General features: G+C 38.4%; 1 protein-coding gene across 3 annotated transcripts in view; it reads right to left on the bottom strand.

Annotated features, from left to right (window-relative positions):
• Nucleotides 1–12,456, bottom strand: part of SGCZ (sarcoglycan zeta) — a 410,351-nt gene that overhangs the window by 20,230 nt on the left and 377,665 nt on the right. For all 3 annotated transcript variants that reach the window (XM_065405277.1, XM_065405276.1, XM_065405275.1), the window contains one exon: nucleotides 11,574–11,646. In XM_065405277.1, the coding sequence (XP_065261349.1) occupies nucleotides 11,574–11,646 (73 nt within the window). The remainder of the gene's footprint in view (nucleotides 1–11,573; nucleotides 11,647–12,456) is intronic.

Here is a 12,456-nt window from a genome sequence, read left to right as displayed (position 1 = left end):
TCTCACCTGCCATCCATCACCACCTTCTGACAAACAGAGGCTAGGGACACCATTCCTTACCCATCCTGGCTAATAGGCAACAAGGAAGTCTGGAGAAGTGTTGGAGAGGGCAACAGCATTAAATTGACAGCACCCGTTAAGTGTAATGAAGCTTCAGGAATGACCAGGAGGTCTGAGGAAAGTTAAAGAGGACTAGTGTGTGAATCTATAGATTATAGAGTGAGCAAGGGCATCCCCAGAATGTCTAAGGATTTATGAGAATATAGGGAAACAACTGAAAAGACAAGGAAGTATAAAAACAAAGCCAAAAAACCACCTTGGAACATTGGAGGAGGGTGGAAACAACCAAGAAAGTTAAGTGAATGTTGGGCATTTTAAGGGGTGCAGCTAAGAGTCAATGTTAGTAGAGTAAATGAAACAGCTATTAATATGGAATCTAAATTTACAACAGAAACTTATTTACATTAGATTTATAATAGTTTATGATAGATCCAGGGGTGAGAGTTGGGCAGGGGGAAAATAGAAGCCTTTAAATGATTTTCATTGTAGGTCAGTTGTGTGTCCTTTACCCAAGAAAGCCTGGCAACTGCTTGATAGTTTTCAAAAACCTTTCTGAATGTATTGTCATCTTATTTTTCATACAAAAAAGTTATTTTTTGTTTTTGCTTTTTAATATCTAACATGTTAGTACTTGAAAACCTCATCATTACAACATTCTGTATTGACCACCTAAGGTTTAGTAGGACTTAAATGAAACTGTGACAGTAGAATGATTCAGCATACTTGCTTGCACAAAGCTAACACATCAGACATTAGAAAATGAAAACATTACCTTGCCAAGTGAGAATGTGAAACAGAACAAGAGCTTTTAAAAAAATATCTTGTGTGCTTTAACTGAGGGAGGCAAAGTCTGGTTGCAAGGTGTAGGGGTATTTCTCTAAGTCTTTACAGGGATACCACAGATGAACTAATTCAGAAAAATCAGCAGGAAAAGCTTTTTTTCATCTTTTGTGTGCAAGCCGCCATGTTGGCTAATATACTGGGGAATGAACTGGAGATTTTCAGTGCTAAAAATCATAAGCTATTACAGCTTAAGTAAAAGCTCTCTATCTGTGGTTCTAACAGTTTCATATCCTACAGCTGAGTGGAGGATGGAAAATCTGTTTTACAAATGATTTCAAAATTTTGAAATCTAGCTTTGTTCCCCAGTGGAGCGAAAACCAACAATTTCAAAATTTGCTGTAAAATAAATTAAAAAAAAAAAAATAGAATAGTTGCAAATCAATTGAAATGCCTCATTCATTAAAAAAGTGAAACTAGGCCAAATTATGAAGGAGGAATATAAAAAACAACAACACAAGCATGTAGAGACAAAATTAGAAAGGCTAAGGCACAAAATGAGGCTAAACTATCTAGGGACATTAAAGGTAAGAAGAAAACATTTTACAAATACATTAGAAGCAAAAGGAAGACCAAGGACAGGGTAGGCCTATTATTCAATGAGGTGGTAATGACAAATAACAGAGAACACAGCAATAGCTGCAATGTTAAATGCATTTTTTGCTTCGGTATTCACCAAAGAGGTTAACAGCGATCAAAAGACTAATACAATTAACATCAGTGTAAATGGGGTAGGATCTGGGGCTAAAATAGGGGAAAACAAATTAAGAATAATTTAGCCAAGTTAGATGTCTTCAAGTTGGAAGGGCCTGATGAAATACATTCTAAAATACTTAAGGAACTGGCTGAAGAGATATTTGAGCCATTGGCAATTATCTTTAAGAACACTTGGAGGAAAGGAGAGATCGCAGAGGACTGGAAAAGGGCAAATATAGTACCCATCTATAAAAAGGGGAATAAGGACAACCCAGGTAATTATATACTAGTCGTCTTAACTATGGTACCTGGAAAGATAATGGAACAAATCAATCAATTTTTGTGCATGTAGAAAATAAGAAGGTGATAAGTAACAGTCAACATGATTTATCAAGAACAAATCATATCAGTCCAAACTAATATCCTTCTTTGATAGGGTAATAGGCCTTGTGGATAGAGGGGGAGCAGTAATGTTTTTGATAGTATCTCATATGACCTTCTCATAAGCAAATTAGACAAATATAGCCTAGACAAGCCAACTAAAAGATGGTTTCACAACTGGTTAGAAAACCATGCTCAGAGAATAGTTATCAATGGTTCACAGTCAAGTTGGAAGGACATATTGAGTGGAATCCCACAGGGATCTGTCTTGGGATCTGTTTCCATTCCATATCTTCATAAATGATTTGGATAATGGCATAGAGAGTACACTGATAGTGGATCACAAACTAAATATGAGTCAACAAAGTAATACTGTTTAAAAAAAAAAAAAAAACCAACCAAACATTCTGGGATGTATTAGTAGGTGTGCTGTAAGCAAGACAAAAGTAATTCTTCCACTCTACTCAACACTGATAAGGCCTCAACTGGAGTTCTTCAGGAAAGATGTGGACAAATTGGAGAACATCCAGAGGAGAGCAACAAAAATGATTAGAGGCCTAGAAAACATGACCTTTGAGTAAAGATTGAAAATTTGGGTTTGTTTAGTCTAGAGAAGAGAAGACTGAGTGGGGACCTGATAATAGCCTTCAAGTACATAAAACATTGTTGTAAAGAGGAGGAGGATAAATTGTTCTCTTTATGCAGTGAGTACAGGACAAGAAGTAATGGGCTTAAATTGCAGCAAGGGAGATTTAGGTTAGATAGGAGGCAAAACTTCCTAGTTGAATGGGTAGTTAAGCACTGGAACAAATTACCTAGGGAGGTTATGGAATCTCCATCATTGGAGGATTTTAAGAACAGGTTAGAAAAACACTTGTCAGGGATGGTCTAGATAATACTTAGTCCTGTATCAGTGCAGAGGACTGGACTCAACCTACTGAGGTTGAGTCCAGTTCTACATTTCTATTTTGATTTTGAATTTTTACTCTATATTCTATTTTAAAATAGAATATAATACAAATTAAATTTTTTTGAAACAAAGTAATTTCAAAACAATAAATCAAAATCTTTCATTTTGAAACACTGAAATAGAACATTTTGATACTGTTGGAACTTCTTTTCCCAGTTTTTTCCTCCAAAACAAAATTTCAGGGAGATTGACACAATTTCACAAAGCATATTGATTTTGATGGAACTGCATTCTCTTACGGAAAATAGTTCTGTTGAAGTTTTTCCAACCTGTTCTATCATCAGGCACAGAGGAGAACCTGTAACGCACACTCCCCAATTGGTTGCACTTGGACTCAATCAAACTTGGCTCCCCTCTGGTGACTCTGCCACCAGAGGGGAGCCAAGTGGCCCTTTCTTCCTTTTTGACAGTGAATTCTATCTTCAGAGCCACTGAAGAGAGAACAAAACTACAGAGACAAGGAAGATAATCATTTCCCTTTATTCTGTACTGGTTAGACTACAGCTGGAATACTCTGCATAAATATGGGCATTATACAATAGAAATGATAGAGAAAATTGAGAGATTGCAAAGAAGAGTAACGAGAATGATAAAGTGTCTAAAGCGAAATGTAACACAAAGAGAGGTTAAGGAAAATAAATGTGGATTAAATAAAAAAGCCTCTGACATCAATCCAATATTAAAGCCTGCACAGTTAACATCACAAAGACAGGAACTGCAAATATTAAGGTTTCAGTAGCAATGCTGACTCAACTGCACTGCACATCCTTAATGATGCACATCACAAGTTTTATGATGCACAAATTTAAACAGAAAAATCTGATAGAAATTACACAGGTGTAATGCGGCAAGTTAGTGTTTCTGTTAAATCCAAGCTTGTTTTTTGGTGATTTTACCAATTAAGTCAAAATGTTGCATTTACATTTTTAAAATGTAATATTCTTGTTTTTAAGAGAAAAAGAAAAATCTCCTGTGCTTAAATAACGTTAGCCTTTAAATGAGTGCAACTAGTCTGAAGTTCACACTTCCCTGTGTTGTTGCTATTGGTTGGTTGGAGACAGGTTTCTGAAATGCTAGGTTGTTAGAACAGCAGCATAGTTGTTTAAATTGTGATGGCTCTAACCTTACAATATAACAAGCTTTTTAAAAATAAATAAAAGCTTGCATAGTAGGCAAACATTGGAAGGATGAAGATAAGATTATAGGATTTGAAGGAAGTGTTTTTGCACCCATGATTTCCTCCTGAAGTTAATACAGTTTTTTTGGAGAATTTTGCTGTCCCCCCCCCCCCCTAGACAGCTTGATTCTGTAAGATGCTGAGCACTAAGGCTCTGCTCCAAAAAAATACTCAAGCATGTCCTTGACACAAGAAAAGGAATAGTTCCAATGAAATCAATGGGCTTATCACAGAATCATAGGACTAGAAGGGACTTTGACAGGTCATCTAATCTAGTCTCTGTTTTCAGAGGGGTAGCCGTGTTAGTCTGTATCAGCAAAAACAATGAGGAATCCTTGTGGCACCTTAGAGTCTAACAAATTTATTTGGGCATAAGCTTTCGTGGGCTAAAACCCACTTCATCGGATGCATGAAGTGAAAAAATACAGTAAGATATATCATAGCACATGAAAAGATGGGAGTTGCCTTACCAAGTGAGGGGTCAGTGTTAATGAGGCCAATTCAATTAGGGTGGATGTGGAATCCTGCTGGGAATGGGCCACATCCACCCTAATTGAATTGGCCTCGTTAGCACTGACCCCTCACATGGTAAGGCAACTTTCATCTTTTCATGTGCTGTATATTTATACCTGCCTACTTTTTTTCACTCCATGCATCTGCTGAAGTGGATTATAGCCCATGAAAGCTTATCCCCAAATAAATTTGTTAGCCTCTAAGGTGCCACAAGGACTCCTCATTGTTTTTTCTAATCTAGTCTCCTGCACCCATGGCAGGACTAAGTGTTATCTAGACCATTTCTGACAGGTGTTTGTCTAACTTGCTCTTAAAAATCTCCAATGATGGAGATTCCACAACCTCCCTAGGCAATTTATTCCAGTGCTTAACCATCCTGACAGTTAGAAAGATTTTCCTAATGTCCATCTTAAACCTCCCTTGCTGCAATTTAAGCCCATTGCTTCTTGTCCTATCCTAAGAGGTTAAGAAGAACAATTCCCTCCTCCTTGTAACAACCTTTATGTACTTGAAAACTGTTATGTCCCCCCTCAGTCTTCTCTTTTCCAGACTAAACAAACCCAATTTTTTCAACCTTCCCTCATAGGTCATGTTTTCTAGGCTTTTAATCATTTTTGTTGCTCTTCTCTAGACTTTCTCCAATTTTTCCACGTTTCCTGAAATGTGGCGCCCAGAATTGGACACAATACTCCAGTTGAGGCCTAATCAGCGCGGAGTAGAGTGGAAGAATTACTTCTTGTGTCTTGCTTACAACAATCCTGCTAATACATCCCAGAATAATGTTCGCTTTTTTTTGCAACAGTGTTACACCGTTGACTCATATTTAGCTTGTGGTTCACTGTGACCCCCAGATCCCTTACCGCAGTACTCCTTCCTTGGCAGTCATTTCCCATTTTGTATGTGTGCAACTAATTGTTCCTTTCTAAATGGAGTACTTTGCATTTGTCCTTATTGAATTTCATCCTATTTACTTCAAATCATTTCTCCAGTTTGTCCAGATCATTTTGAATTTTAATCCTATCCTCCAAAGGAGTTGCAACCCCTCCCAGCTTGGTATCATCCGCAAACTTTATAAGTTAACTTTCTGTGCCATTATCTAAATCACTGATGAAGATATTGAACAGAACCAGACCCAGAACTGATCCCTGCGGGACCCCACTCATTATGCCCTTCCAGCATGACTGTGAACCACTGATGACTACTCCCTGGGAACGGTTTTCCAACCAGTTTTGCACCCACCTTATAGGAGCTCCATCTAGGTTGCATTTCCCTAGTTTGTTTATGAGATGGTCATGAGAGACCGTATCAAAAGCTTTACTAAAGTCAAGATATATCTCGTCTACCATTTCCCCCTATCCACAAGGCTTGTTACCCTGTCAAAGAAAGCAATCAGGAAGGTTTGACACAATTTGTTTTTGATAAATCCATGCTGACTGTTACTTATCACCTTATTAGCGTCTAGATGTTTGCAAATTGATTGCTTAATTATTTGCTCCATTATCTTTCTGTGTACAGAAGTTAAGCTGACTGATCTATAACTCCCCAGGTTGCCCTTATTTCCCTTTTTATAGATGGGCACTATATTTGCCCTTTTCCAGTCTTCTGGAATCTCTCCCGTCTTCCATGACTTTTTAAAGATATGCTTAACTTCAAACATGTGCTTAAATGACCACACCACACCAGAGGAAGGTAGCAGTGTTTTACGGGTGGGGGTGGGGGAAGGAGGTCAGAAACTGCTGCAAAAACGTGAGGGGGGTCAGCTTGGCAACACTGACTCATCCCCTGAGAAGGTAAGGGAGCAAGGTTTTGAAAGGTGTAAGCTCTGACATTAGAATCCCTTTCTCCAGGCAGCAAGCAAGGTAGACCCACCCTCCCTCCCCTCAAGGTGGCAAATATCAGATTTGGTTAGGACCTGCTGTGGGCATTGCGCTAGTTGCTCCTTTTTTAGGGGGGTGGGTGGGAAGGAATTTTCCCTCACCACCAGATTGGGCTAGGTGGAGTGGGTTTTTTTTTGCTTTCCCCACAGCGGGTATTAGGGAGGACTTATTATGGTGAGGAGGAAAGGGAGTTAGGCTGCATGTTGCAACTCATTTTGTAAGTGTGGGGCAGATGTCCGGTATAGGTACTCCATAGGGAAGGCATCCAGGGACCAGATAAATGGCCTGGTAAAGGACTTACAAAGAGGTGCTGGTTAAAATAATGGAATGGGGGTGGGGGAATCGAGGCTCCTATGATTGGTATGGCACAAAGCCAACCCCCTTTCTTATAGCCCACCTTAACACTGCTACAACGTGGGTGGATGGTAGGGTCCAAGCCATGGGCTGGCAGGATGGAAAATGAAGGGGGGCTGGTGGAAGCCTCGAGTAGTTATTTGAATGAACATGGAGTTGCCTGCACTATACACTTTTATCTGCTAGTAGTCCCAGATATCTAATAATAAGGTTGTGATCTGATTAAATCCATATTGATTGTCTCCTGTCCTTCTTTTGGTATAGCTGGACAATACTTTGTTGGATTGGAACCAAAGTGCTCAGTACCTTGCACAGTTGAGCTTTGAGACACAACAGCACTCAGAGTAGCAGTTATGTCTCGAACCTCCTAGTCAGGCCAGAGGGGAGAATCATGAAGTGCAGTGACCTTAAAAAGAGGATGGGGTTTCAATTGGCTCTGCTAACAGGTTTACTTAATTGTCACTGAGCATGCTCAGAAGTGATTTTTCAATAGCTTAGAACATTAGTGTTTAAGTGAGGACTATGTCTATACTGCATTTCATGTGTTAGCTGTTTCTATTAAAGGCCTGTGACAAAAAAGTAGGGTGTTTTTTTAATATTTGAAGAAGGGTATATTTCTCACTCTTTGATCTTTTAAAACAGCAGAAAGGATTTGGGCCATATTTTTTCAAAGAATAGTCATCTCTGCGCTTAGACTAAGGGTCCTAAATATCAATCCAAGAGGTGAATGTTTTTGAAAAATGCAAGCATATAAAAACAGGGGCATATAATGGAAGCTCTTTGTCAATCTTAAAAAAGGTCAGAACTAACAGGTGCCTGTCATACTAACCAGGAAAAATGGAGCATACAGACGGACATGGTGATGGTGCGCACATACAGAGGGGAGGGTGTAAGTATAAAGATAAGGAAGAAGTTATTCTCACCAATTAGAGATACAAATCCATTTTTCTAATTGTATCAACACAAAAACATATCAGTTTAAATACAGAATATCTGAAGGCAAGATCAACTTGGGAATGAAACCAATTTGTGAAAAAAGTCAGAGAATGAGAAGGTCACTAAAATCCATCTGGTCATAGCTCGAGAGACTGGCAATAATTTATAGCCATTAACGTTCTACCAAAAAAAAAAATTAAAAAAGCAGGGGCTTGGACTGTCTCAGGCTATAACATCTTCTCCCTTGTGTCGAAGATTGGTTTGTTAGCTTTTTCTGGATAAAGTGCATGAACAGAAGATCACACCTCTCCTACCAACTTCAAATAGCTTCTCAGCCTAGCTTCTCTCAACCTCGATCATTTCAATGACAAAACTGTGTCACCCCTTCTCTGGCCTCAAACTTTTACAGAAAGGACACACTGCTATGTTAGCATGCTACCTACTGCAGCCTTTTAGACAAAGGCTCTTAGAGATGTCATGTGGCTGTAGCTTTGTGGAAAACATAAAACCATTCTGTGGGATTTGTGTATCTTCGATACTGATCAGAGTCAAAATGAGATCTTACGGGCTTTATCTGTTTCTTGCTGCTTGATCAATTTCCATCTCATTATGCCCAGCACTAGCTTTCAGGATTAGCTAATAGTCAATGGTATACTAGTCTTGACATAGAAGAAAAAAAAGCTATTAAATTTGATCTTCTAGTTTTCCCCAGAGGTAGGAAACAACAACAAAGTAATTTACCCCCTTATTAAGAAGGTGATTCAGGGCATAGCTATCAGCATATAACCACTGGCTGACTCTTTTGTGCATAGATATTACCCATTAGTGCACCGTGTTTTAATGCATTATTATCATTAAAGCCAATATTTTGGGGCTATAATCTTGGCAGTTTAGTTCCTTCACAGCATTCTTGTGAGAAAAGGTATCAACGGAAATCTGGAGATTTAATTATTAACATGTAATTCATTTTGCTCATTCTAAAGCACGGTTCTTTTATTCTGCATGTTTCAGCTAATGAAAGTCAGATTCAATTATATTTTGGGCAATGGACTTGATCTAAAGGGGTTTATCAGCTTTCACAAAGGATTGTAGGAAAACATTTTGCTAGCAAAAGCTGGCTGGCTAGATTAGGAAAAAATGTAAGGAAAAAAACACCACAGAAGAGGGGACAAATATGCAGTTGTTTTAAAGCTGCATTGTGTATGATTTTTAAAAGGAACATTTTAATAGCAAATATTAGAGATGGGCCAAAGTCTGAACACCCTTACATTTTGGGGGGGATGACACTGTTCAGAGTATAAACCAAGCTCCAGAGCTGAATTCTGCAACCCGCCCTTTTGTCTATAATGAGCTGAGCCAAACTGTCAGATTTGAAAAAAAAACCAAAAAAACCTTAATTTAGTGGGTGTCAAAATCTGGGTTCACATCCAATTTTGTAGTTCAGTCTCATCTCTAGTAAACATGGTCATAATTTTCCTTCTAGTTTCAGTGGCAGATTCTGCTGCATATACAAGGTCATTATTTAGTAAATTGTCCAGTATCTTCTGTGCTAGACTAAAATATATTGTCAGCTTTCATAAAATCCTAATTCCAGAGGTTGATAACTTGATTTTGTTTAGATGACTTCAGAGGTTTCAAATGCAATAACCCTGAACCCTAATGAATACATAGCAGTAAACATTTGGGGGTAGCTGGCAGAGCATAATACATATTCAGTAAATGAAGAATAAAATAATTTAATTGTAAATTAATGCTGTTAGCCTAAAATGTTATGTGGAGTTATTTCAGTTTCATAAATGTCTTATTTGATGATGATTGGTGCTGAATTGTCCTTCTTTGTGTTGTCTCTAAATCAATCTGATGTTAGAAGAAGAGGGGAAGGCTGGTTGAAGGATTTTGAGGAATTCCCATTAATTGCAGCACATGTGATAACAAATGATTTAAGGGAATGCTTGGTTTGGCAGATATTCAGTGGGAAGGAGAAGCACGGAAAAGAGAAATGCCAAAAGAGAACTAGGGTTGGTAGTAGACTGCAATTTAGATATGAGTTTGCAATGGGTTGTGATGGCAAATAAAGGATAGTGCAATTTGCATACACAGAGGCATCAGGGAGATTACAGCCCTACTCAAATGAACCCTTAAAATCACATCCAGAATACCGCATGCTGACAAAGTACATCTGCTTCTATCCTCCATATGCTTTAGGGTGGCAAAAGTACCACTTCTCCCTCACATGTAGGAGCGCCGCCAGCTTTTTTGCCGCCCTAGGCGGCAGAAGGTCCCGCCCCCGAAATACCGCCCCCGACAGAGGTGGCGGAAGGTCCCGCCCCCAAAATACCGCCGACGACTGGGGTGGCCGAACATCCGGCCTCCGCGGTCGCTGCCCCCCAAATGTTAGCGTTCTAGGCGACCGCCTAGGTCACCTAATGGGTTGCGCCAGCCCTGCTCACATGAGACTATTGCTGCTGGTTGTGCCTTTTTGAAACAACAGCAACTTGTGTTTTCTCTTCTGTCTCTGCTGCCCTCCTCATTGTTAGTAATCCTGCCACCTGGGTACTGTAGACAACAACTACTTTTAACAACAGAATACAGCCTTTGGCAGGAGGGCGAGGGGAAGAGTGTTGCACTCTCTGGAGGCCCCCCCAAAAGCCTTACATTAAGTTTAAAATGTTCTGTTTAAATGCTCAATTTTGGTCAAACCCTTCCATTTTCTGAGAGAGAGGGAAAAAAATAAAGGCCCCAATCCTGCATGCTGTATGGCTATGCAGAGCCTCCCTGAAGTCAATGTTAGGTTGATAGTCTTTAAAATGCATGGAGGGGGCCTCATCTAACCTCCTTCTGGAAGCCAGTGAACAGCTTGGCACTGTAAATGTTGCTAGGCAGGATAGCGAGAAGGGTTTATAATGTGCAGAAACCATGGAAGAGTTGCAGTAAACTTTGAAGTAAGTAAAGCTAGGAAAGATCACAAAAAATCCTTAGATTCTAGTATGATTGTTTCACATTTAAATTTCATCTCTCCATCATTTAGTGTAAATTATTAATACCTACCACTGAAATAACATATAAACTTTATGAAAAGGCCTCCATTGGCAAGTCATTCTAAATTATCTTTTTCTTGGTCTTATAGACTCTTTAGTAAACTCTAGATTTTGTCCTTTTACAATTTACTTATGCATACATATCCATATACACATACAACCATCTCAGAATGACTTTGAATACATTTTGAGAGGTAGACTGGCTTACTTAAAAATGAATTCCCGAAGAAAACAAAAAGCACCCTTTAAAAAACCCACAGAAGTATTGTATGAAGGACAAACCTGAGGCTGTTTACTTTCTGTTGACATTTTGGCTTTTATCTCCTGCAATAGCTCATAAACAAACAAGATCTGGGCTTCACACGGCTAGACAGGACTGTATTAAACGGGACTATTTTTTTTTAAAAAGGCTGTTCAAAAAGGTATAGTGTGTGTACAAACCCCAAACTCGATGATTTAGATTAGTTTGGCACTGGAGAAAGTTACATTATAAAAAGTAAAGGGGTATGCATATCATTTGTGATAAAGGATATTTTTCTCTCTGACTGTGGTATCGTCTGTTGTGAAGTCTGTGGGTGTTTTAGATATACCAGGAACAGCCCAATAGAATATATATAAATGAATGGCCTAAATGATATCGATTACTTAATAAATAAAAAATAAAAATCAAGATTTCTTAATTGGTGTTGGGAAAAAATAAATTTTAAACAACTCTTTTAACAAACACCTACTTGAGGTCTTGGGAAGGTTCAGCTCTGATATGGGGTGTCTCCACAGAGTGCCCAAACACTGCCCCTTCTGTGCCTAAAATAAAAACATAAATAAAATACAGTACAATTATACTGGAAAACAAAAACACATTCAATTCTAGAACGATCAATCGACATTCTAGGACAAAATACTTGGTTGATTCATTTGTTTATGCTTCTGCATCTCATTATCAATACGCTTTCTTCAGATTCAACATTTATTTTTTGCGTAAAAGAAAATGTTATTGCTTATGCCAAAATCTGTATTGAGAGTACTAGAAACTGAAGTCATCTTTATATCCATAGAAAAACATTAACATAAATAATGGAAGTCCAAACTTTCCAGTACTGGTGTGCCCATCAGCGTATCGATCTCAACACTTTTGGAGAAATCATGTTAAAGGTCACAATTTTTAAAAAGATAAAGAACATAAGTTTGAATAACAAAATACTATGGTCAAATTTTCAGAAGTGTCCAGTAATTTTGTGTACCTCAGATTTTGTGTGTCTAGCTTGAGATATCTTGTACCTGGTCTTCAAAGGTTTTGAAAATGCACAGCTCCCTTATTCTTCTGAAGATACCAACTATTTTGAATCTCTTTACCCTTTTTATGACTTACATTCCCTTGCCAGGAGACATTGGCTCACTAATTACTGATGACAACATTTCTGAAATGGCCAGTAATTCTGAAAGTCTCATTTTTGGATGTCCAACAGGAGACACCCTGGTGTGTGTTGCTGAGCCCCCAAAAACTGAGGCATACAGAATAAAAAGTGAATAGTTCTGAAGATTCAATTTATATAAGCATCTATAATTTCAGATGCTTATATAAAGCTTAATGAATAAGGCTATTTTACCATTTAT

The sequence above is a fragment of the Emys orbicularis genome, chromosome 5 (genome assembly GCF_028017835.1).
Source record: "Emys orbicularis isolate rEmyOrb1 chromosome 5, rEmyOrb1.hap1, whole genome shotgun sequence".
NCBI classification, from domain to species: domain Eukaryota; kingdom Metazoa; phylum Chordata; order Testudines; family Emydidae; genus Emys; species Emys orbicularis.
The sequence above is the reverse complement of the archived record's forward strand: the minus strand, read 5'-3'. Positions and strand labels throughout refer to the sequence as shown.